This window comes from Leuresthes tenuis, unplaced genomic scaffold (genome assembly GCF_036924035.1).
Source record: "Leuresthes tenuis unplaced genomic scaffold, fLeuTen1.0.hap1 SCAF_4, whole genome shotgun sequence".
Lineage (NCBI taxonomy): Eukaryota > Metazoa > Chordata > Actinopteri > Atheriniformes > Atherinopsidae > Leuresthes > Leuresthes tenuis.
This window is the reverse complement of record NW_027325358.1, coordinates 14,936,978-14,959,641: the sequence shown is the minus strand read 5'-3', so window position 1 is coordinate 14,959,641 and position 22,664 is coordinate 14,936,978. Positions and strand designations below refer to the sequence as shown.

The 22,664-nt window shown below is 40.5% G+C and overlaps 3 protein-coding genes across 3 annotated transcripts in view; 1 reads left to right on the top strand and 2 right to left on the bottom strand.

Annotated features, from left to right (window-relative positions):
- LOC140305768 (voltage-dependent T-type calcium channel subunit alpha-1H-like) overlaps positions 1–16,145 on the top strand; it is a 40,140-nt gene extending 23,995 nt beyond the window's left edge. Inside the window, exons 18-33 of the mRNA XM_072384748.1 lie at positions 914–982; positions 1,171–1,355; positions 1,464–1,590; positions 2,690–2,815; positions 2,907–2,996; positions 3,414–3,606; positions 5,811–5,962; positions 6,069–6,178; positions 6,271–6,404; positions 6,481–6,551; positions 8,940–9,018; positions 9,293–9,414; positions 9,747–10,055; positions 10,145–10,295; positions 12,857–13,416; positions 13,924–16,145. Coding sequence (XP_072240849.1) covers positions 914–982; positions 1,171–1,355; positions 1,464–1,590; positions 2,690–2,815; positions 2,907–2,996; positions 3,414–3,606; positions 5,811–5,962; positions 6,069–6,178; positions 6,271–6,404; positions 6,481–6,551; positions 8,940–9,018; positions 9,293–9,414; positions 9,747–10,055; positions 10,145–10,295; positions 12,857–13,416; positions 13,924–14,640 — 3,195 coding nt within the window. The 3' untranslated portion in view covers positions 14,641–16,145. The remainder of the gene's footprint in view (positions 1–913; positions 983–1,170; positions 1,356–1,463; positions 1,591–2,689; positions 2,816–2,906; positions 2,997–3,413; positions 3,607–5,810; positions 5,963–6,068; positions 6,179–6,270; positions 6,405–6,480; positions 6,552–8,939; positions 9,019–9,292; positions 9,415–9,746; positions 10,056–10,144; positions 10,296–12,856; positions 13,417–13,923) is intronic.
- fbxl18 (F-box and leucine-rich repeat protein 18) overlaps positions 1–22,664 on the bottom strand; it is a 74,539-nt gene that overhangs the window by 20,236 nt on the left and 31,639 nt on the right. The window lies entirely within an intron of this gene.
- Positions 16,156–22,648, bottom strand: LOC140305771 (synaptogyrin-3-like). Its single transcript, XM_072384750.1, has 4 exons — positions 22,442–22,648; positions 20,620–20,854; positions 20,199–20,344; positions 16,156–17,639 (listed from the first exon to the last, which is right to left on the bottom strand). Exons 1-4 carry the CDS (start codon positions 22,544–22,546, stop codon positions 17,412–17,414), a joined length of 714 nt encoding a protein of 237 aa, XP_072240851.1. The 5' UTR covers positions 22,547–22,648; the 3' UTR covers positions 16,156–17,411.

Here is a 22,664-nt window from a genome sequence, read left to right as displayed (position 1 = left end):
GCAGCCATGCTAAGAGCAGGTTGGATTCTCTATATGCAAATGACAGGGGCTTCAGTCCTCCCTTTCAAAAGTCCTTTATTGTTGAAAACACTGCACCATTCTTTAGTAAAGAACAGAGATAATGCTCACAGTGCCTGCTGACAGCAGCATTCAAATGAGGTTCAATTATTACCACAGAGTCACACAATTCTAATTGGGATTCATGCTGATAAATTTGAGGACAGGAAGGTGAGTTTGAGCACCATTGTAAACATGAAAAATAATTGATTGTGTTTTGTGGCTTTTCCACCCCTCTTTTAAATTACTAGCCCTGGTAATGAAGTCATATTTTCACTGCGGTGTCCTCTTTGATTTACCATGCATGACAGAGCACAGTTAGAAGGCATGGGGTAAAGTATTAAACAAACCTTTTGAATTACATTTTCAGAGCAGTTTCACCACTGCACACTCACATGGCAGCCAAATCTAAGTGTGTTAAAATTCTGTTCGCACTGCAGTTGTCTTTCCCTGGGTTACCTGAAGTGTTTGGGGAAAGACCCTGGTTGTGATTCCTTTTGACTGTTCAACTACACCCTTTGATTGAGGAGTATCAAAGTAGTCATTGGAGAGACGCGCGATTTTGAGAGTAATGTAATGTATTAATGTAATTCCTTATGAATATGGAAATTAAAGTAATGGATCTCAAACATCCATGCAAAGGTAGAAGGTTAGTGCGGATGTAACTAAAATTTGGGAGACACCATCTGAACATGTGTTGTTTTGTTTTTTTTTCTTTTTCTGCCGATTATGTAACATGTTGCAGTGAAAAGCTAAAGCTACTGGGACACATAACCTTTGAAATAACAAGAATACTTCTCTTTATGTGCCATGCACACTAACATGTATGCACATGTGTGTGTTGTGTGTGTGACAGGAGAGAGTGTTTCTCAGCGTGTCCAATTACATCTTCACTGTTATCTTCGTGGGTGAGATGATGATCAAGGTAACCATAACAGTAATCTTTGTTAGAGCAAGCACTTGACTGAAAAGTCATTTTCTTGTCTCACTCATAAAGAAGCAATTCTCCTCCTGGTTGGGGATCAGAAAAGCTTTTTGTTTCAATTTACACCTCATATTTTTTAATCATTTAAATGTTTTTTGCTGGATCTATGTGTGTTTATGTGGTATAAGGTGGTAGCTTTGGGTCTGTACTTTGGAAACGGTGTGTACCTGCAAAGCAGTTGGAATGTCTTGGATGGCTTGTTGGTGTTTGTGTCACTGGTGGACATCCTGGTCTCCATCGCGTCAGCAGGTGGTAATCGAATCTTAGGCATCTTGCGGGTACTTCGTCTGCTCCGCACACTGCGACCACTCAGGTAGGAGGGCAGGACATTTCCTCCTGTGACTGCATGTGTTTACTCCATCGATATCCCAAAGTAGTGGTTTTACTTTACTATGTGCGGCTGTGTGTGTGTGTGTTGCAGGGTGATAAGTCGGGCTCCAGGACTGAAACTGGTGGTCGAAACCTTGATCACCTCTCTTAGACCAATTGGAAATATTGTCCTTATCTGCTGTGCTTTTTTCATAGTTTTTGGAATTCTTGGAGTGCAGGTAAACATTTATACTGTATACTCCCCGTTCCTCCTCTGTAAGTTGAAGATAAACCTCATCAAAAACACGAACTTAGCTCATTTTCAACCAACATTCAAAGCATGTTGTGTTATCTGCTGAGAGAAAGACACTGATCCCAAAGGTTTGAAATGAACGGGGCACAACACAGTAAAGCTCCAGGTAATGAAAAGTGAAGAAGAAAATTGTGAGGGAATGCAAATGAGCTGCTGATTATGCAACAAAGTTTCTGGAAGTAATTAAAAAAAAACAATGGCTCTACAGAATGTGCTGAGAATGTGTTCTTTAATCAGATTTTATCCTGGATTTATACATAACAAGTAATGAAATATGAAGTACTTTTTATCAATATTATTCGAGTCAGGCAATTCTCACTATTTAATAATAAAACTAAACGTTAAACTGAAAAAAACTGAGCTCTATTTTATCATAAATCCAGATGTTGTAAAACAATAGCTTACACTACATAGGCTAAATGTCCCGTATCAACAGTGAGAGAGATGTCTTTTAAAGGAAATTTTTGAATTTTTGATCAGCATTGACTTTGAAATTCAATAAACATCCTTAAAAGGAAAAATCACGGATTGTTAATTTGCTCTTTGTATTGTATTGTACTTTCTGATTTAAAGACAAAAGAATCAATCAAGGTTAGGGGCAACTGGTTACTGTAAGATTTGGAATATCTATTTGAGTGATATTTCTATGCTTAAAGCCAGTCAGTCCTGAAATATCTCTACCTCTTTATGTTGGTTTTCATTTATGCTAATCTTCCAACAAACATTCCCATTTGATATTTGCCCTGGAGATGATTCTGTATGACTACTGAAGCTAACATTAACACACATGTATTTCTTGAAAAAACACTTTCATTTGATTATTTCTAATGAGAGCGCACACCTTGCTGGAGTGTTGCTGTACTTGGGAATCTTTACTATGATATGTGAGACTGTAGGTTTTTGCTGAGTAATTTGCTGTACCCCACCACAGCACTCTTATCTCTGCTTCATGACGTTTTGTTTACATTATCTTGAGGTTATAGTGTTATGCTTGAATCTGTAAACTCACCTGTCTGTGTGTGCAGCTGTTCAAAGGGAAATTCTTCTACTGTGACGGGCTCAATGTCACCAACATCACCAATAAAACCGAGTGTCTGCTGGCGGGTTACCGCTGGGTCCGACGGAAATACAACTTTGACAACCTGGGACAGGTTTGTCGCACGTCCACACATCTTTTTTTGACACCTTGCCTTTGCAATCTGACAGCATGGCAACTGATCTATATGCACGTCATGCTTCTAGGCGCTGATGTCACTCTTCGTGCTGTCCTGTAAAGACGGCTGGGTGAGCATCATGTACGACGGCCTGGATGCTGTTGGAGTTGACCAGCAGGTGAGGAAGCACAGACAAACACTCGCAAGCAGAAGGGTGTGGAAAGTAGAGGAGTGAATGTCAAGAAGGTATACAAATCATTCAGACGGGGAATGTAATATTTTAGTGTTTTCAGTATGTTTTATGCCATTCTCAGGCACCTTTGATGTTGTTTGTTTGAAAGAAACAGAGAAAAAATTTCAGATAAGATGTGAAGAGCTGTATGGAAGGAAAAGAGGCAGCTATATAAATAGATGTGAGTTGATAGTGCTGGCAGTTCCACTGCTGACTCAGGACTAGCATTGTCTCCTTGTTTATGCTCTCTCCTTTTCCTCATTCCACCCCTCCTTCACTTTCTTCGCTCTTCTGTCCTTATATTCCACCCATTCATTCCCATGCCACTCCCCTCCTTTCATCTGATTCTGTCTTCTGCTGCAGCCAATAAGAAACAACAACCCTTGGATGCTGCTGTTCTTCATCTCGTTCCTCCTCATTGTCAGCTTCTTTGTGCTAAATATGTTCGTGGGTGTGGTGGTGGAAAACTTTCACAAGTGTCGCCAGCAGCAGGAGGAAGAGGAGGCCCGGCTGAGGGAGGAGAAGCGACAGAAGCGTTGGGAGAAAAGGAGGAGAAGTGAGATGGATGTTCGGCTGTGTGGTTTATGCGTGGCTCTAATCTCACATCTTTATCTTATGTCCATTGGTATCGGAGAGGTTTACTATTTAAACTATTTTTAAGAATTGTTTACATGTCATCTTCTTTGAATTCTGGAGCAAAAATTAGACTTCCATGATTCTCCGTCCTCCGTTATGAATTATTCATGAAAGAGATACAAACACATATAGACTGTGTATGAAAATGAGTGCAGCCAAATTGCTCTGAAGAACTTTGGAAACCTGGTCACTGAGCAACAGAAGCTGAGCAATAGGGTTGAAGTTATGACTTCAAGTGGTCTGTCAGGCTCTTTCGACCAGTATCAGAAAGCCATTTCTTTATGGACCTAGCTTTCTGCGTGCAGGTACAGTTATGCTAAAACTTGTGCTCTGAAGTAATGGTTTAAATATATTGTATGTCTCAGCATTAAAGTTTCAGTATGATGCACTGGTGGTAATCTACAGTAGCAGCTGGTGACATTTGTAATCAACAAGATCAAAATTACTGAAGGCTCAGCAGATCGCAGCAGGACTTAAGTTATGTTCAGTATGTGTTCAGTATGTTCAGTAGCCTATTTTCACTATTTTGACCCACAGACTCAACACAAGTTTTATCTGACCTTAGCATCAAAGAGACCGCTGTAAAAAAAGAAAAAACAAGCTTAAAGTGGTCAGCATGAAAACTCAAAATGAATAAATTAGATAATCACCCAAACAAAGGCACCTGAACCCAGCATTTCAGTTTGAACTTATTTAAGAAAGATTGCCTCGAGTTGATGTTAATTGAGTGACCGGTAGAGGTCCACCCACCTTTTCCCTCTTTAACTTGTTTCTTAAAACTGACTTGACAGTTTTTCAGACTTTATCTCCACGTAATTTATTTGAAAGTGCATTTGTTCTCTTAACCATTTGACAGAGCCCCTTTTTCAGAGATTAGACTGTACCTTATCAAAAATTTGCTGAAGTGAACCATCAGAAACCACCTCGACCACTATGTTGAAGTATTTAAAGCTTAAAGAAAGTACATTATTTGTGAGGGAACACATTTATTTTGACTTTTTGCCCTGAGGAAACAAACAATGCAATAAAAAAAAAGATTTAAAAAATGCAGGGTTAAACGTTGCGTTGTGATAAGTAAAAAAGGGAGATCTCTATATTTATTCACAGAATTACAAAAGATACCCTGACAACAGAAAATGAACTGTTATCAGAAATGAACTATCAGTTGATTATTTCCTCAGAGGAGGCAAAATACATTCTGATGTTTTTGGCTTCCCTTGTTCGATCTCACTGGGTAATTATCTGCTTAATGACACCTGCCAACAAGCCAAAGTGAAAGCACACAAAATGGAGGAAAATAATGCTTTATTTTTATCATGTAGAACTCTGAAAAAATCAGGGAAAGCAGTTCCTCCTCTGAGGAGCTGCTGTCGGTGACCCATTGGCAGAAATGCAGTAAAGTATTCATAACTGTATTTTGATAAGTGTAGAATGGCCTGTAGAGTTTGCTATTTTTATCCAAAAATGGGATAAAGATTGTCACTTCACTTTTTCGCTTTGCTAGTTTGCCCCACTGAGTAACCCATATTGGACAAACCAAATACTGGCTGGTGTTTCGTGTTTTTCGCTGCCACCATAATTATGCTGTTTGCTTGGAAGGGGAAGGTGAGATGTGGGTGTAGATGTCACAAAAATTATTTATTTTCATTTGAACATGGGGATTTTTTTCCACATAGCCTCGTCCATATGGTCAACGTGTACCGTTACATTCAGTCATGCTCTCAGACATTTTTCCCACACGAACACATACATTTAAGCCCACATTGTTACTGCACACACATACTGGTTTCTCTAACTTTTCCTTTTGCAGTGCCACATTTGTGTCTCACTCTGTCCCCTCTCTGTCTGCAGTGTAATCTCTAGTAGTGCTATCCTCTTAGTTAACCGTCTGGCAGCAGACAGCAAGGGTTTCTGCCCAAAGACACCTTGAGGTGCCATAGAGAGAGTGTGTGTGTGTGTGTGATGGATAGGACTGAAATCCTGAGGTGGCACTTTACACACACACATGCACGGCAGAGTGCCACTTGGCACCCACTTCATCAGTGACTTCATAGCCCATATCATATTTTTCTTACGGAAGCATTTTAATGACTGTGTGTGTGTGTGTGTGTGTGTGCGATACAGGGGCCCTGGAGAAGCCATATTATGCTGACTACTCCCCTTTACGCCGATCCATACACACTTTGTGCACCAGCCACTACCTGGATCTTTTCATCACCATCATCATCTTCACAAACCTCCTCACTATGAGCATGGAGCACTACAACCAGCCTCAGGTAACCATAGCAACTCCTTCTACCACCTGTCCTAGAACCATAGTAATGAAGCGTTATGTGGAAGTACAGTGTGGTTTTTTTTTTTCTTTTTCTGTGTGTCCTGCAGTTCCTGGTGGACATTTTAAAATACTGCAATTATGTCTTCACTCTGGTTTTTGTTATTGAGGCCATTCTGAAACTCATTGCTTTCGGCCTTCGACGATTTTTCAAAGAAAGGTAGTCGCACTCTCACGTTAACTCAAAGGCTCTTCACAAACATGCAGTTTCACCCTTTATGAAACTGAAACAGTTCTTGTGTTTGTGTAAAGATGGAACCAGCTGGACCTTGCCATTGTGTTGCTGTCTATCATGGGAATCACACTGGAGGAAATAGACTTGAGTGCTTCCCTACCCATCAACCCCACCATCATACGCATCATGAGGGTCCTGAGGATAACACGAGGTACACACAGTGACACTAACTTAAAACATGCAGATGGTGAATGACTAGTAAAAGCTGACACAATGCGATGTTTCAGTGCTGAAGCTGCTGAAGATGGCCACAGGGATGAGAGCTCTCTTGGACACAGTGATGCAAGCTTTGCCTCAGGTAGGAAGCAGCCCTGATGCTGTGAAATAAAAAGGTGCCTTTTCATTTGCTGGCCTGATCTCCAGAGCTGATGAAATGCAGACTGCTTGTTTATTCAGCAGTCTACGCAGCCTGCCAGGGGACTGCCTCCCACATGACTTACTGACATCATTGATTCCTCTAACTGCTGTTAAACCTGCAACACCAAATAATCACCACAGAGGAATTAGGACATCCTCATTGTAGCTAGGGGCTGATTGGTGATCCTTAATTTGATCCATATTGCTGTTAAGTCAGGTGGATCATGCCTTTGTGGCACATGAATTTATTGCTGCTTTGTTGTGACTGTCTGGGGACCAGGTATCTGTGAAAAGATAAAATATGAGCCATTCTGGAAGCTTATCATACACCAAGACACCACAAAGCACTTTATTCTCTTTTGAGGCTGGCGTGTAAGATGCTGTCAAGTAATCAAAGCAGTGTGTTATCACGATGCTACAAGTTACACACAACAAAATGAGCCACTAGGTACAAACAATTGCACTTATGTGATTGGGCAGAGCAGTGTGTTTCCAGATGACATGTGGAAAAGGTCAGCACTTCTGAAAGACAGTTTTTTTTGGGGGTTTTTTCCAGGAGCCCTGTACAACGACCGAGAATGTTGCTGTCAGTCTAAATCACTAACAAACAAAAATCGCCTCTGTATTTCTATTGCAATGTCAACAGCCATGGAATTGATTGTCATAAAATGTTTCTAGTGTTGATTTATATGCTTCCACAACAAACAAATGGAAAGCCATGAAATATGATATACACTGGTGCTTGAACGTTTGAGAACGTTTTGTGCATAACTAATCAAGAATATCATCAGATACCTAAAATTTTATATGAATTTCCTGGCATCTCCGCTTGATCTTTGGCAAACTGCAGACTAACAGCAGTGTTTACAGCAGTTTACAATGTGAGACAGGCCTTCAGTTGTTCACAGACTGTGGGCCCCTTCATGACCTCACACGGTATTAAACATTTGCTTTTGTAGTGATCTTTGCTGGCCAACTGCTCCTGGAGAGGGTAACGACCCTCTTGAATTCCTGCATTTGTGTACACTCAGTCTGACTGTTAATTGGTGGAGTCCAAACACGTCAGAAATCTTTTTATAACCTCTCCCAGCCTGATGAACATCAACAACTTTTTTTTTCAGAGGTCCTCAGAAATCTCCTTTATCTGTTCCATCTTAAACTTTAACATGTGTTGTGATTATCAGACTTTAAAAGACCCCCATTCTTTAAATAGAAAGCTCACTCACATCTGATTATCATTACATTGACTGAAAATAAATTATCTTAGAAATTAATTGATATTTGTTGTTGGAATGTTTCTCTGAACCCAGAAAAATGGAACATTTTTCCCAGTTTTAATTGTTCTTAACCGGCGTTTTACCAGTTTAGCTGATTTATCAGACTGAACATGCTGACCAGGTTAGTCTTGCTTGTCAGTCAGTATTGTTGGCCAGCTGTTATGACTAAGTGTTCAGTTCTGACCACCAGTGTCTATTTGTTCAAATGGTCATTGAACAAAACAACTGTACGGCACATTGGAGAGCATGCAAAGTTGGAACAGCTCTGTGTCTATAGTTAACATTATTGTTTTAGATGTATATTATTTAAAATCATACAGTTATGTTTGCAATTGTATATGGAGCAGGAGGTTCTGGACCCCTTATAACCCCTGCAAGAAATAGGGGAAAGAGGGAGAAGACAAGAACAAACAAATGTAAACATTAATCTATATTATTCTATAATCTATATTAACAACTTGCAACTGACTTCAGGTAGCTTCGAACAATCCAAAATGATCCCATATCCATCTGTCCAAGGTATTCCAACACATCAGTGGGACTCTAGTGCAGAAAAAATCCATGATCCTTCTTCACTCATTGCCTTCAAAGTTGCCTTTGAAGTGACTTCTTGCTGCAAGGGATCAAACCCCGTTCTGAGCTGTGGTGTCCGAAGGCTTTTATCTCTTCTCCCCATCGGTAGCTTTATTCATCAAGTGATTAGACATCTCCATACCTCCCACCATGAGTCAAGGCAAAACAAGTATGAATGGTGTTGTGATTAAAATAAACAAGCATGTTTGAATTTCATCAGGGCTGGATTCATCCTATGAAGGTGCACTTATGTTTCTCATGCTAAAATCTTATTCTACTCCAGGTATTTTGATGGCTGCTGTTAGTTTTTAAGAAGTACTAAACATCAGCGCAGTAAGGCTTAGCAGTCTCTGTCTATGGGCTCTTTCAATCTGTTTGCATGTTTGCGTCTCTCTCGATGTATGCTGTTCATGTCTATTTCTCTGTGTATCATACGCTGTATATATCTGTGTGTATGTGTGTAATGTGTCTGTCTATAGGTGGGGAATCTGGGTCTGCTCTTCATGTTGCTGTTCTTCATCTATGCAGCTCTGGGAGTTGAGCTCTTTGGAAAACTGGGTTAGTGTGTGTGTGTGTGCATGCACGTGCATGCATGTGCAAGAGTGTGTGCACGCGTATAAATCGGTGCTGACACAGGAATGTGTGTGTGTGTGTGTGTGTGTATGCCTTAGCTGACACTGGTAAGATATCTGTGGATTGCATAACAAGAATACATTTTGTTGACTTGCACATGTTAATTATATCAATCAGTGCAAACAGCTCTCTTTCCTTTCCCCTGTGTCCTTCTTCTGCCACACTTACTACCTCTAACACTCTTGTCATCTTCTTTTAGAGTGCTCAGACGAGAACCCGTGTGAGGGTCTTAGTCGCCACGCTACCTTTGACAACTTTGGGATGGCTTTCCTCACACTCTTCAGGGTATCTACCGGGGACAACTGGAACGGGATAATGAAGGTTTGGTCTCTTTCTATTCCTCAGGGAACTTTTAAAAAGAGGGATAGACCGCAAAGAGCAGATTTGTGTCTGTGCATATGGGGCGTGTCTCACAGCATCCGATATGAGGAGCACAGCATTAGTCAGAGAGTAGATCACTGTTTTTATGACAGACTATGCAACATAAGAGGATGTATTACTCCTTCGTTACAAGCTCAAGGTCAGGCGCAGATCAACATCTCCCTCTGTTGGAGAGAAGAGAAAGTACAAGTGCATTAATAGATAAACCTTAATCCAGTTACATTATAACAGCTTCATTTTCCACATCCTCTCCTCCTTCTTTTGTTGCCCAGGACACACTACGTGAGTGTCGCCCACTTGATCGCCACTGCTTCACATACCTGCCCTTGATCTCCCCTGTTTATTTCGTCACCTTCGTCCTCACGGCTCAGTTCGTGCTGGTTAACGTGGTCGTTGCTGTGCTGATGAAGCACCTGGAGGAAAGCAACAAGGAAGCACAGCTGGAGGAGATGGAGGAGAGGAGGGAGAGGGAAGAGATGAAGGAGAGGGAAGAGAGGAGGGTGAGGGAGGAGGCCGCCCGCCGCCTCAGTACTGCATCTGTGGGTGGAGACCTGGAGCAGAACACAGACATACCTGCCCAGGTAACAAACTTAGATTGTTCATATTTCTGCATGGAGGAGGGGAAGTGCATGAAGGTGACACTGACACCGGTGATGATCTCATGTGGCAGGTACAACTTGAGGATGAAGAGTGTTCCTATGGCAACCTGCTGAGCATGGGACGCATGCCGTCTCTCCCCAGCGACAGCTACGTTCTGCCACTGAGATGCTCCACTTACACTCCCATTGGTCATGAGACCCTCTGTGGCTACAGCTACTCAGGTAATTTAGCTGTTTATAATCAAATTGATTTAATGAACAGTTTTTAGAGTCCTGTAACCACTAAATGGTGGCTGCAGAGATGATTGTTTACATAAATAGCTTAGATGACAGTTGAGGTGTGATGGAGTACAACTAGAGGCAGTGTTAAAACAGATTGGTTGAGTTAATGTCTTAGTTTCTTTTTTTTTCTTGCCATACTGATGGTTCTGTCATGTCTCCATTTGTCATGTATCTTCTTGGGTGTTACACTGAAAGACCTAACTGTCCATGTGAAAAATAACAAATTATACAAGCATAGAAACTAATATTCAGAGAGAAAGACACAGCTGAATACAGTTTATACTTATCTACGGTACAGTAAGTATAAACCATTTATAGTGTACGATTAAACAACTATGTAATTCCAAACTGTTAAAGCATTTTTTATATTTCAGACCTCCCTACTCTGCAAATAAAAAACAAATAAAAAAAATCTTCTTATTAAGCTCAAATGCAGTTACATCAATCAGTATATCCTTAAACACAAAACCTCTCTATTGATTTTCATAATTTGTTCAAATATCAATTACAAATATCCAAAACTATAGATTGAACTACTGTCCTTTTGCATTTATGTGCAAAATGTGTCCCACACGAACATGTAATTTCAATGCATTTAATGCAATAGTATGTCTTAAATGTGGAAATCTACAGGTTCTGCCAACAAGAGGCTTCAAAGACATTATATCGGGAGCGGTTTATGTACGTTCATGTAGCATAAGAAACCGGGCACACAGCTGTAAAGTACTTGCACGAGTACTGAAAAAGTTCAACCTTGACAACTCAGTGTGCAGAACATCCACTTTACTCTGAGCTGTTCCCAGAAATGATAACACGGTTCTGTAGCTCAGAACGTTAAGAAGTGTGCTATCAGTTAGAAGACTATTGGTTCATTTCATACTTGGGGCTTTTTAAAGCTGAAAATCCCAGTGAACAATAGGTGAAATGTGAATGTTTATTCTATGTCTTTAGATACTACTATCAGTGAAGGAAGATTTTCTTTTGAACCAAAATTAATGTATTTTCAGCAGTTTTTTTTATAGTAACTTCTATTCAACTAAAAATTGCTCACTTTGCAGTCTGTGACACACAGCCACATGTCATTTCACTCCAAATACAAACAAATATTTGAAAAGTTCAGAAATGTATTTACCTTTGTGTCTTAAAATACATATTTTCATATTAACAAAAGAAAAAAAGGAATGGAGCCTGGAAGTTCCTCAAAGAGGAACTATATACGTTATGGAAATATTTTTTGCTGATCAGAGAAAGGTAAACAAATAAAATGAAAGTAAAACATTTAAATGTATCTTTGAATATACATTACTGTGCAAAAGTCTTGAGCCACCGCTCATTTCCTATTATTTTGTTTCCAATGAGCCTGACTTTGTTGTAATCTTTTAAAAGTGATCTTGAGTCAAAGCTTTCCCATCAATTTTAGTTGTTTCTGCACTCAGTTTCAATCAAGAAAATGAAGCTACGTAACACTGACCTATGAAACATTTAAGCATAAAAATGCACCAAACTAAAGGGATGAACCAGTGTTACAAATAATAAACAACAAAGACAAAAAGACACTTCATTTTGTTTAGTTGCATCTCCAAGAAGTGGTAAAGATAACACAGCACCAACAAGGTGATACCTAAAGAGCTATTAACCAAAAAAAATGACATATCTCAGCATGGTGTGCAGAGTGTCCTTAAAGAATTTATTTATTTAAAGATTAAAAACGGACAAATTGAGGACAGAGTAATAAGTGGCAAGTCTAAAAAAATTTTTTTATGACAGATGAACGGTGTCTGAAAGTGATGTCCTTATAAAATAGCAAAAAATCCACCAAATACCTGACACAGGACCTGAGAGATGCATCTGGAGCTTCATTTGATCCAGCTATTGTTTGCTCAAGCCCCGAGGGGAAAGTGGGAAAAAAAAGGCACAAGAAATGACACAAGAAATGGACTGAAAATTAGTGGCAGCAGGTCTTATGGAGTGATGAATCCTCCTCAAAGTCCAGACCTCAACATTATCAAAGCAGTGTGGGATCATCTTGACAGAGAACAGAACAAAAGGGCAGCCCAACAGAAGAAGAGCTGTGCAATGTTCTTCAAGACACCAGGAGAACTATAACTACTACTTAAAGAAATTACAAGAAAGCTTGTCTAAGAAGGTTCAGACTGTGTTGAAAAATAGAAGTGCTCATCCCAAATATTGACTTCATTATATTGACTAAAATTGTATAAACTCTATTCTTACCTCATATACCATATTTCTGTTGATATTTGCACATGTTCAAATAAATTACTGCCCGTATTTCCTATTTCTATAAAATTGTTGTATAGTATTGTACACTCAATTTGTTGAATTTGAATGTACTAATTCACTCATATAAGTTCCATAATTCCACTACATTCATGACAGTTTTTATTTTCCATAATGCTGCTTCTTTGTAGAAATATTTCATACTGATTTTTTTTTTTGCGTGTGTATGTGTTTAAGTTTACATGCTGCTGTATTTTCGACAGGTTCCATGTCATCTCTGTGCTCCAGTGGAGGTAACTCTCTGCTGCAGGTTCCAGGAGCTCTGCCCATTATCAGCCACGCTTCACTGGGGTCTGGACGCAGCTCAAGGCCAATGATCTGCCTCAGCACCTCTAAAAGCATTGATCGACACTCTGTACACAGACTCAGTCCAGCAGACAGCATGGAGGGATCCAGGTTTAGTCCAGCTCACAGAACAAACAGACATAGACTGAACTCAGCACACAGTATAGATGGATATAAATTCAGTCCGGCCCATCGGATAAACAGACACAGACTCAGCTCTGCTCACAGTATGGATGGATACAGGCTGAATCCAGATCAGAACACAGACAGACCGAAGCTCACATCGTGTCACAGCATAGACAGACATCCATCACTTAAACTGAGTCCCATGCACTCTGACGGCAGGCATTCCTCTCACTGGCTCAGTCCTGAAGACAGTTTAGACAGAAACAAGCTGAGTCCCTCCTACGTTCCAGATAGCTCAGTTGTGAAGAGACCGCCGTCTTTCCGCTCTGCAGGCAGACAGTTACGGAGACAGGTGTGTTGCTGTCACCTCTTTGTCTCTCTGATCAAAACACATTTGAGTATTCAGCAAAAGATACTTTGAAGTTTTTTTTTTATCAGTTAGCTTAATGAAGAAGGGGTCTTCCAAAAGGTCATTATATTCCTTGTCTGTGTTTCTCTGGAACAAAAATAGATGGAAATGAAGAAATAAAATTCTAAAACAATTTAAATCTAAAATATGTCTTACAGTGGATGAAAACCTTAGTGTCTAGTGGTGTAAAATATCAGTTTAACATGCGAAACAGCATGGTGACTTTTGACATTGTGGACCTCATGATAGACCTGTTTGTACAAAATTGTGCTTGAATAGGATGGAATGATCTTTTTTCCAACTTAAATTGAACAAAAATGATTAACACACACAACAAGCTATTCACAACAGGTGGTAGATTGTTGCTGCCAAATGATCACTAATGTGTATGTTATAAATGTGTTACCTTACATATTATCTCATGTGAATAAAGCCTGTTTGTGTGTTCAGGAGGCTGTGCGCTGTGACTCTGTGGATCAGAGCGGTTCAGCTGATGACCTGGCAGAAACCTGCATCATTGTGCCCGCAGCCTCTTCCAGTCCACCACGCCAGCGATCGTCCAGTGTACACACACTGAAATATACACACCGCCAGAGAGTGATCTCATGCAAGAGCCCCAGTCGGAGCCACAGTGAGACCACTGCACATGAATGCGTACCTGAGCAGGCCCTCTGCGGGCCACAGCCAGAAACAGAAACAGAAAGGAGGCCTGGAAGCCCAAAGGGCCCGTTCAATTTGAAAGTCACCAGCGCTGATTCCACCCCTTCAGCTCCGCTCTGTAGCTCCAGAACGGCCTGTCCTGTTCCTGCCACTGAATCAGACCCCACCCCCAAGTTGGATGATGCTGATGAGGAAGTCAGTCGTATAAACAGTTCAGTTCACACACACACACACACACAACCTCCTCCTAGCACCTCCTTACACAAAAGTGGACACCTTTCCCCGAGCCCTGGGGAGCATAGGAGCCGCCTCACTCACTCAGCGTCCCCGGTTTCAAGCAAGAGCAGGAAGCAGCGGTTGAGTCCGCCACCAGGGGAGGAGCCAGAGCCAGTTACAATGACATCCCAGCTAACAGACAGCAGTGTTGAGTTGAGAAGGAGGACTCTGTCATTTGATGCCACAAGCCCTTCTCCTAATCAGATGGAGGGAAGTTCTGTGGACGACTGAGCTACCTTGCAACAGGACTGGAGGAGCTGAATATGTTGCTGAAACACTCACTGGAGGATCAGGAGCTGCAATCCAAAATAGGAAGGACACATGTCTCCTGCCCCGTCCCACGCCGTATCCACTCCCAAGATTGTCACAGGGTGTGTGCAGAACTCTTTGAGACTTTGTGTGTATGAGTATGTATGTGTTTAAAGACTCCTTTGTGCTATTTGCACACAAGATGCACACAAGAAGAAGTCTCCTTTTCTTCTATCATAGTCCTAGCTTTAGTTCAGACACAGTAGCCACTTCCCAGCTATATTTACTTAAAAACGCTAACCTTACTCCTGCTTGCTCGCCTCCTCCTACCCTAATAAACCCCTTTGCTGCATCTCAAGCCTAGGTCAGAATACAAGACAGAGCTGATACTAACAGAATCTGTGCAGGAGTAGCACAGATTAACAAGTGGAAGATCCACTTTCACAAACAAAGACATGTTTATTATTGGTCACTATAATCTGTAATCAATATGCTGATTGTTCTCTTGATTTTCTTGGTCTCTAAAGCCTCAAGGGACCAAGACAAACTCTTCAGACTTCTTTTTTTTTGTCAAAACAACAGATATTTAGTTTGTTTGTTAAGGTTAGACCAAGAAAAGTTTTAAAATCTGAATAGAATGAGATGCTGTTCAATAACTGGTTACACAACAGAACAAGTCATCAGCCGTTACTATAATTTCTCAATTAGATTTATATAAAAAATTATCTCTTATTTGGAAGAAGTAGAAGAAGTAGTTTCCCCCCCTGGTGCTGAAAGTAGTTTATGTTTACAAAAGTAATAGATTTTTAATTAATAAAGTTGCAATACTTAATAACACTTAAGAATTTTATATTTCAAAATGAATTTGTAGTTGCTGAATTTGTAGATGCACAGTAAATGATGCAGACATTTATTTCCCCCACACAGACACAATAATATTGATATTACCACCTTGTTTAAGGAAGTTTTGTTTGATATTTGAATAAGATCCATATTCAGATTTTTTTTTCTTTCCAACTGACTTACCTGAAACACCCACAGGATATTGTTGGATTGCTCATTGACTGCAGTACCCTCGTATCTTGATTTTTTTTTTAATGGAGTACTTCCACACCTGGTAGCCTGAAAATCAATTTAGCTCTTTTAGCCTTATAGTTAAATTCATGTAGTGTGACCTAGGCTTTAGTAGTTTCTACCTCGCCTTTTCCTGGTCCCATCCATGCGTATGTTCAGTTTTCTCACTCCCCTCCACTTTCCTTTTCTCTGTCTTTGTATTCTCAGGGTAGAGGTAGTTGAGACTCAGCTGAGTGTGAAGCATGTGATGCAGAGTTAGGGAGCCCTCTACTGTCTGAACTCAGAGCTGGCCCCCTTCTCTTGATATTTAGAGTCAAAACTGAATGGGAGCAGAGTGACTACAGAGGCAGAGGTACAGAAGGGCTTATGCAGATGATACAACAGTGCAGAAAGTTTGTAGAAAAAGCTTAGATTATATTTTATTAAAACAGCCGGGAATGATATAAGAACTTCAAAGGTGAATTTCTACATTTATGAATGTCTGTTTATGGATGGATCAAGAGGGAAGTCACTGTTACAGGATGATGATGGTAATGATGATGCAAGTGTGTAATGTTGTGTAATATTCTTGCAGATTATTTCACGCAGTGAATGATACACAATATGACTGGACAAAGCTGGAATAAAACCACTTCCTGTCTGACTTTCATTTGTCTCCAAACACTAATTCTGTCCTATACAGAGACTTGAAAAAGAAAACCTGTAGAAGTCCAGGCAGGGTTATGAACCATTCAATATGTGTCTTTTGATCTAAAAATAAAGTCACCATTCTGCAGCTGCCTGCTACTGTTGATGACTTCATCACAACTCGATCTAATTATGGGCTTCCAGTAGATGTTGAATAACACAATAAGACATCCTCAAATCTCATTCGCAATATATGATCATATTAAAAAAAGTTTCTTAGATTGAAGGAAGCAAAAAAACAATTTATTCAAACATTAAATTAACAACGACAGACCCACAGTCTTGAGCATAGTGGTGGTGAGTAGATTTTTTCTTTTTACCACTCCAGCATGTCACAATAAAATATTTAGTAACATGAATATTTTACACTGAAACTCAATAGAATCCAGAATGCATTAATGCAGCCCTGCCTTTATGTCCTGACTAAAAAAAATTACAAATTTTTTTGCAGGTTCAACCTCCTCTTCATTTGCTCACAATCTATTGGTCAAACTGACTGAATTTCAGCCACGTGTCTCTTGGACAGCTTGTCATTGGTCAGACTGACTCGAGGCAAACAAAAACAGATCAAAAGGAGCTACAAAGCATCGTCTTCCACTTCAGTCCCACCGTGTCCCTTCATAAGGCAGGTGGAGCTTCATTGCTGATCTACATCTATGTTAACCTGCTCTTCACCATATGAACATGCAGTCAAGGTGTGTGTGTTTGTGTACCTCCAAGTGTATGTACACGTGTTTCCAGGTGTGAGTGAGAACAGCTGCATTTGCGTGCGTCAATATCTGTGTGTGTGCTTGAACAGAGGGCAGTATTCTTGACACAGAGAGTACAACTAACTAAGCTCAGCCAGTGGTTACCATGGTGAAAAGAGATTGAACACCTACACTCAGAAACCTGCCAATCCCAAGAGATGGAAACCCACCAATTAGTAAAGCAGGAAGTTGTCCATGCCTGCCTTGTGTGTCGTCCAACTCACATCTCCTTTCCGTGAGTCTCTAGAAGGCAGGAGCCATGGGTCTTTGCTGCGTGAGTTTCTGAGGGTCCAGGGTTTCAGTGAAGGGTGGTGCTTGATAGGGATTGGTGGTTACTATGGTAGCGCCGTTGGGAATGGGGTAGGGTGTAGCTCGAGCATTGCTTGGGGCTGGGTCCAGGTGTTGCCAAGTGAATAAGTTTGTGTTGCTGCCGGTTAAGAAGCGTCGCAGGGCACTCAGTGTCAGCACAGCCTGTTAGTAACACACACACACACACCGGAGTTATGGCCTATCCCAACTCCATAGAGGCAGTTAATCACACACCTATGTGTCTTAGCTAAATATGATACGACATCCACATTTTAATTATAAAAATGGGACACGTGAAACAAGGAGAAGTGCAGAAGGTTTTTGGTCATTTTCGTATTGCACTTCTATAAACATATGGGTTTCACATCAGACACATAATGAGAGAGGGGTCATCGTGAGGTCGAGGTGTTCTAACTTTGGGATAAAGGGATAATCAGTTTTATTTTTTTCTAAGTGGTGTTGTGTTTACCATTTATGAGTAGTCGGTGTCTCGCCGTCAGTAAATAGCAGCAGCAGTCAGAAACAAATCCTGATGAGCGTGTTTTAAGAAAAGTGGATCTATCACCATCTAAAACCACTCAAACCTCAAAACGTTCATAGTGTTTTCAGCAAGAGCTATTTCAATTCTACACCGTGTCACATGAAGATGTTTTTTTTCTTTGTTATTACATTTGCTTAAGAGCTGACGGTCCATTCAAACACAGACACAGACTGAGTCTGTGTAAATGTTTGTTGCAGAAGTTTAAAAATCCACAATGTGTTCACTTTGAAATCTTTTAACTTTGAGTTGATTTAAATGGTTAAAACACTCGACCCCCAGGAAACCTTCTGCTTCTTCAAACAAAGAGCGATCTGACAGCTGTTTACTGCGGGTAAGACACCAAATACTCATGAGTACTTTACACAGCTCCACTTCATAAAAATTGCAGAAACCTTTAAGTAACAGCACGGAATGAAGCTCAGTAGTTCATTTATATTAATTGGACTGCTGTGTTGTGGCAGAGTAAGTATCTTAAGTAGGCTAGCTCCTTAACCCACAGGCTATTTAGGGTAGGGTATTTGATTTAAAAATTCCCACAATGGCATGTCCAAAAGTAAAAACTTTAGCTCCAAGGATCGGACACAATTTGGAAACTCAAGGAGTCTCTCTGTTTCCATCTAAAGGCACAATGAGATCTGCATACATTTTCACTTAAACCTAAAATGATCGAAAGTCAATTTGACAGAACAACCCTTTAACAATTAATCAGTAAACATTTGTGTCATTAAAAACTGTAAAAAAAATAAATAAATAAAAAAAATGGATTCCACAGAAATGGGCACAACGATGCTGTATCCATTTGAATTGTTGCAGTATTAGATGGCTTGCCACTACTGAGTTTAATTTAAGTAGGAGATGCTGCCTGGTTAGAAGGGTTTTTCCATCTCACACAAAGCAGTGACATCCAACAAGGTGCTGCAATAACTGTCACAAACACAAAAGTAAAATGATTGCTCCCATTGGATCTGTCCAGACTTGAAAAATCTATCCTCATAACATAAAGTAGCATTATCCCATTTTATCTGAAGTACAGGGATCTGTGCGTTTCTGGGCTGTATTTAATCATTTCAGCTATATCTAAAGCATTGACTCTCACCAAGACATACCTTCTATTCTGTAAGATGCCACATTATATTTCTGTTGTTTTCATTTACAGTCCATATGTTTTAAAGCTTTTAGAGCATGTACGAGGGGTCCACACCAAATGGAACAATACTCTTCCCCAGAACACACTGCATTTGAATTGCTTGATACTCCTACTCAGTACTTCTACTTCACCATGTAACACATCTGCATAGGTTGGTTAGTGTGGCACACCCTAAGCAAGTAATAAGCAGTTGTCTCACACCCTGCCATTTTTGACCAATAAGTGCCTTTTGGGATAAACAGACGGAGATTTACAGGATGGTTTGTGAAAATTTAAGAATGTAAACCTATTGTAGCAGATCTTCAAGACTGAGTTTTAAAAGACACATAAGACACACATCTTTTACAAAAGTATCATCTTGAAGCCTAAGTGACAACTCTGAGGTGAATTCATCTGGGCAGGTTTCTCAGACATGAAAAAATATAATTCAGTTCATTTTCAAGAGCAGAGTAGTACCACAAAGACTTTCTAAAATGAATCCCACAACTACATTTAGCTGATAAAGACCTCAATAGAAGAAGACTTAAAAAGTCTTAGATTTTTTTCCATGTATTATGCTATAAATCCTCCACGGAAGAACATGGTTAATCAAAAACTCTTAACGGCAAACTGCACATTCTTGACACACCAGCAGCTTAACCCCCCCACATCCTCTGACAGTGAGATGAGATGAATAGCTTCTGTAGGTCTGGTGTTAAAATTAATGCCCGTAGATGATTAATCAGGTGACTTTCTGGCATTTCATTTCTACAATTCAATCACACAAGCATCACTGAGATGATTCACTGGTTATACTGATGGTGCAGTGTGTGAAAGTTTGTGAAAGTGTTAGACGAGACAGAGGGTGGGCGGAGTAGTGGGCAGCAGCCTCTGCTTAACCTCCATGAAGGAAATGCTCTTAAATGAGTTCATGGCCAGCAGACACTGATAACCCTGAAAACACATATGAGGGCACAACTGGTCAAACTCACATGATGATGATGATGATGAGCATGTTTGTGACAAAGGACAGTGTGAATGAACAATTACAAACCCAGGTGAGGATAGAGAAGAAGCAGAAGGCGATGGTTGCTCTGGCGGCATCTGAGCCCTGGGCCAAAGGCAGCTCCTCTGGAGATGTTGCTTGCCACTGATTGGCCAGAAAACAGAAGCCAACAAACCACAGGAAACTGGCCAGACCTGGAGGGCGGAAACGGGACTATTACATTTCTTCTAGGTTTTCCTTTCTAAGACATAGACCTTAGGCCACCGCCATCTCTATACTTCTTATAGCCGTTAGTGTATTTTCTTCCTTGTGTTTCTTTGGAGTAAACTCTTTATAGTCTGAGGTTCAATTTAAGTACTTAAAAAGATGTATGCTGTCTTCTTTACATGTTTAAGTCTTTGACCTCTTTGTTTAACTTTGTCTAGAGAAGAAGTGGGTTTAGAATTAGAATATTGTGTTTGTTAAGTACCAGAGAAGATAAGGTCCAGCAGCACCGCACGTCTTCTGTCCCTAACGTTGCTCATGGAAGGAAAGTAAATGTCCAAGATCAGGAAACAGATGCTGCCGAGGAAACAGCCCACACCTAGAGTAATGCCGTAGTGACAGGCGCCGGCGTTGTTGTTGAAGATGCAGAGCAAACGCTCACTGCCAATGTTGATGTAGCCCTCGTTCACAATGCTGCTGAACACCACTATGGAGAAAACCTGGGAGAAAAATGCACGGGGAGCTTTATTATCTGACAGACAGGAGAGAATGAGCTCACACTAGTGTATGAATGCCTTTCATTCCTCAGACAGACCAGTGCAAACAAGAGTGTGCCCACATGTAGATCAGGAGCCACAGAAGCTGCACAGATAGTTATTTTTACTTTCAGTGAAAATTTCACAATTTTAAAGGGTAAGTTTACATATTCTTTAAATAACGCCTAGTAAGATAGATCCATTCAAGCAGAAGGCAAAGTTCCATTCGTCTACATCTCAGAGAAATTACAGTCAAGTTTGGTAAAGTTGTAACTGAGAAACTGGATTTCTTAAAGGTTACAAAGAACCACGTCTTTTTATTGGCGCTTAATGGTTCTGAGCCATGCAGACAGTTTCAGATTGACATATTGATATTTACACTGCTGAGAAAAGCCAAAGAGCACAGTATCTTTACTAAATCAATTTTCTGGTCACTGTGGACGTCATTGTCAGAAAGATATTAGACACAGCCTCTTCTATAAGGTAGTAAGCACAGAAACATAACCACAAAGCTATTATTGGAATGACATACTGCTCCTTGGTTTTCCTCATCTGCGGATCTGGACATTGCATCTCAGAAGAGTCATTTTTTCAAATATGTGATGGTAAGAAAATTGCAAAAACTAAATTCTAGTAACCTGAGCTGCACCAATTCAAATAAATGAGCCATGGGCCCAAACAGGGAGCTCATGTGCCCAAAAGCTTTAATTTAATATCATAAACCACAGAATAAACTAAAATTCTATCAGTTTAGGTGATTTATCATTCATGAAAAAACACCAGTACTTGTTGCCTCCAACTTCTTAGTTGTATTCTAATGGCTTTTTGTGTTTCATACAATTGCAACAAAGCTTTGCAATTCACTAAAGCTGCATTTCATGGCAGAGATTCGAGAAAATCTCTAAAACTCCTCATCTATAAGGGGAAACTGACAATTGTTTTATAATTTGGTGACACCAAAGGAGTAGCCAAAAACACTGGAGATGAGTCATCGAAATGAGTCATTTCTGCCAGCAGCAAAAACCATGCACATTGACAGCTTAATTTTCAATTAACTTGCTGGTTCTACCGCATTAATTGCATTTTTCTTATCGGGCTGCTTCACATAACAGTTTTACGTTTGAATTTGCCTTATTACGTATCACAGGTAATGTGTCATGTTAACATTGTTATGAAGAAAACACAAACAAACATGATCTGTTTTCTGTATTTAGCTGTTGAACTCTGAATGGTGACTCAGAGGAAACGGGTACATTCTGCTCGAGAGGCTTTTGAACCCAAACCGTTCATATTGGCTTCATCTAGACACAAAGGGGCTCCATATACATGCATGTGGCAGAAGCTCAGATTATTTCTGATTCTCGTATCTGTAACTGTAATTTAAAGATACTCGGCCTATACATATATATGTATCCAGATGTCAAAGGACCCGAGTGAAGAAAGACAGCAAAGCGAGAGGCAGAGACAGAGACGATGTGATTATGAAAGAAGTCGGGGGTGCAGGTAGGCCCGTCCATTCATGGAAACCAACATATTAAGGATGGCGCTTACCCATGACAGCAGTCTGAGGATGGTGCGGGGATGCGAGAAGAAGGCGACCGGATCGAAAGTGACGCTCCCGGCCTTTCTGGCGCCATAAGCGCCCGTTGTCTCCATCCCCCTGGGTTTCTGCCTCCTGAACGCCCGCTAAGAAAACGAGACGAGTCGGTGTGAGAGCAGCGCGGATCGGCCGCGTCCTCCTCCAGTCTCCGTGTGAAGTCACACCGCGTCACCA

Bases quoted from the DNA above. Each gene is read 5' to 3' on its own strand.
- LOC140305771 (XM_072384750.1), bottom strand. From the start codon at position 22,546: ATGGAGACAACGGGCGCTTATGGCGCCAGAAAGGCCGGGAGCGTCACT. The intron at 20,345-20,619 runs GTACTTAACAAA...TCCGCCCTCCAG, and splicing joins GCTGGACCTTATCTTCTCTG to GTCTGGCCAGTTTCCTGTGG. The intron at 17,640-20,198 runs GTTTGTAATTGT...TGTTACTAACAG, and splicing joins TCTTCTCTATCCTCACCTGG to GCTGTGCTGACACTGAGTGC.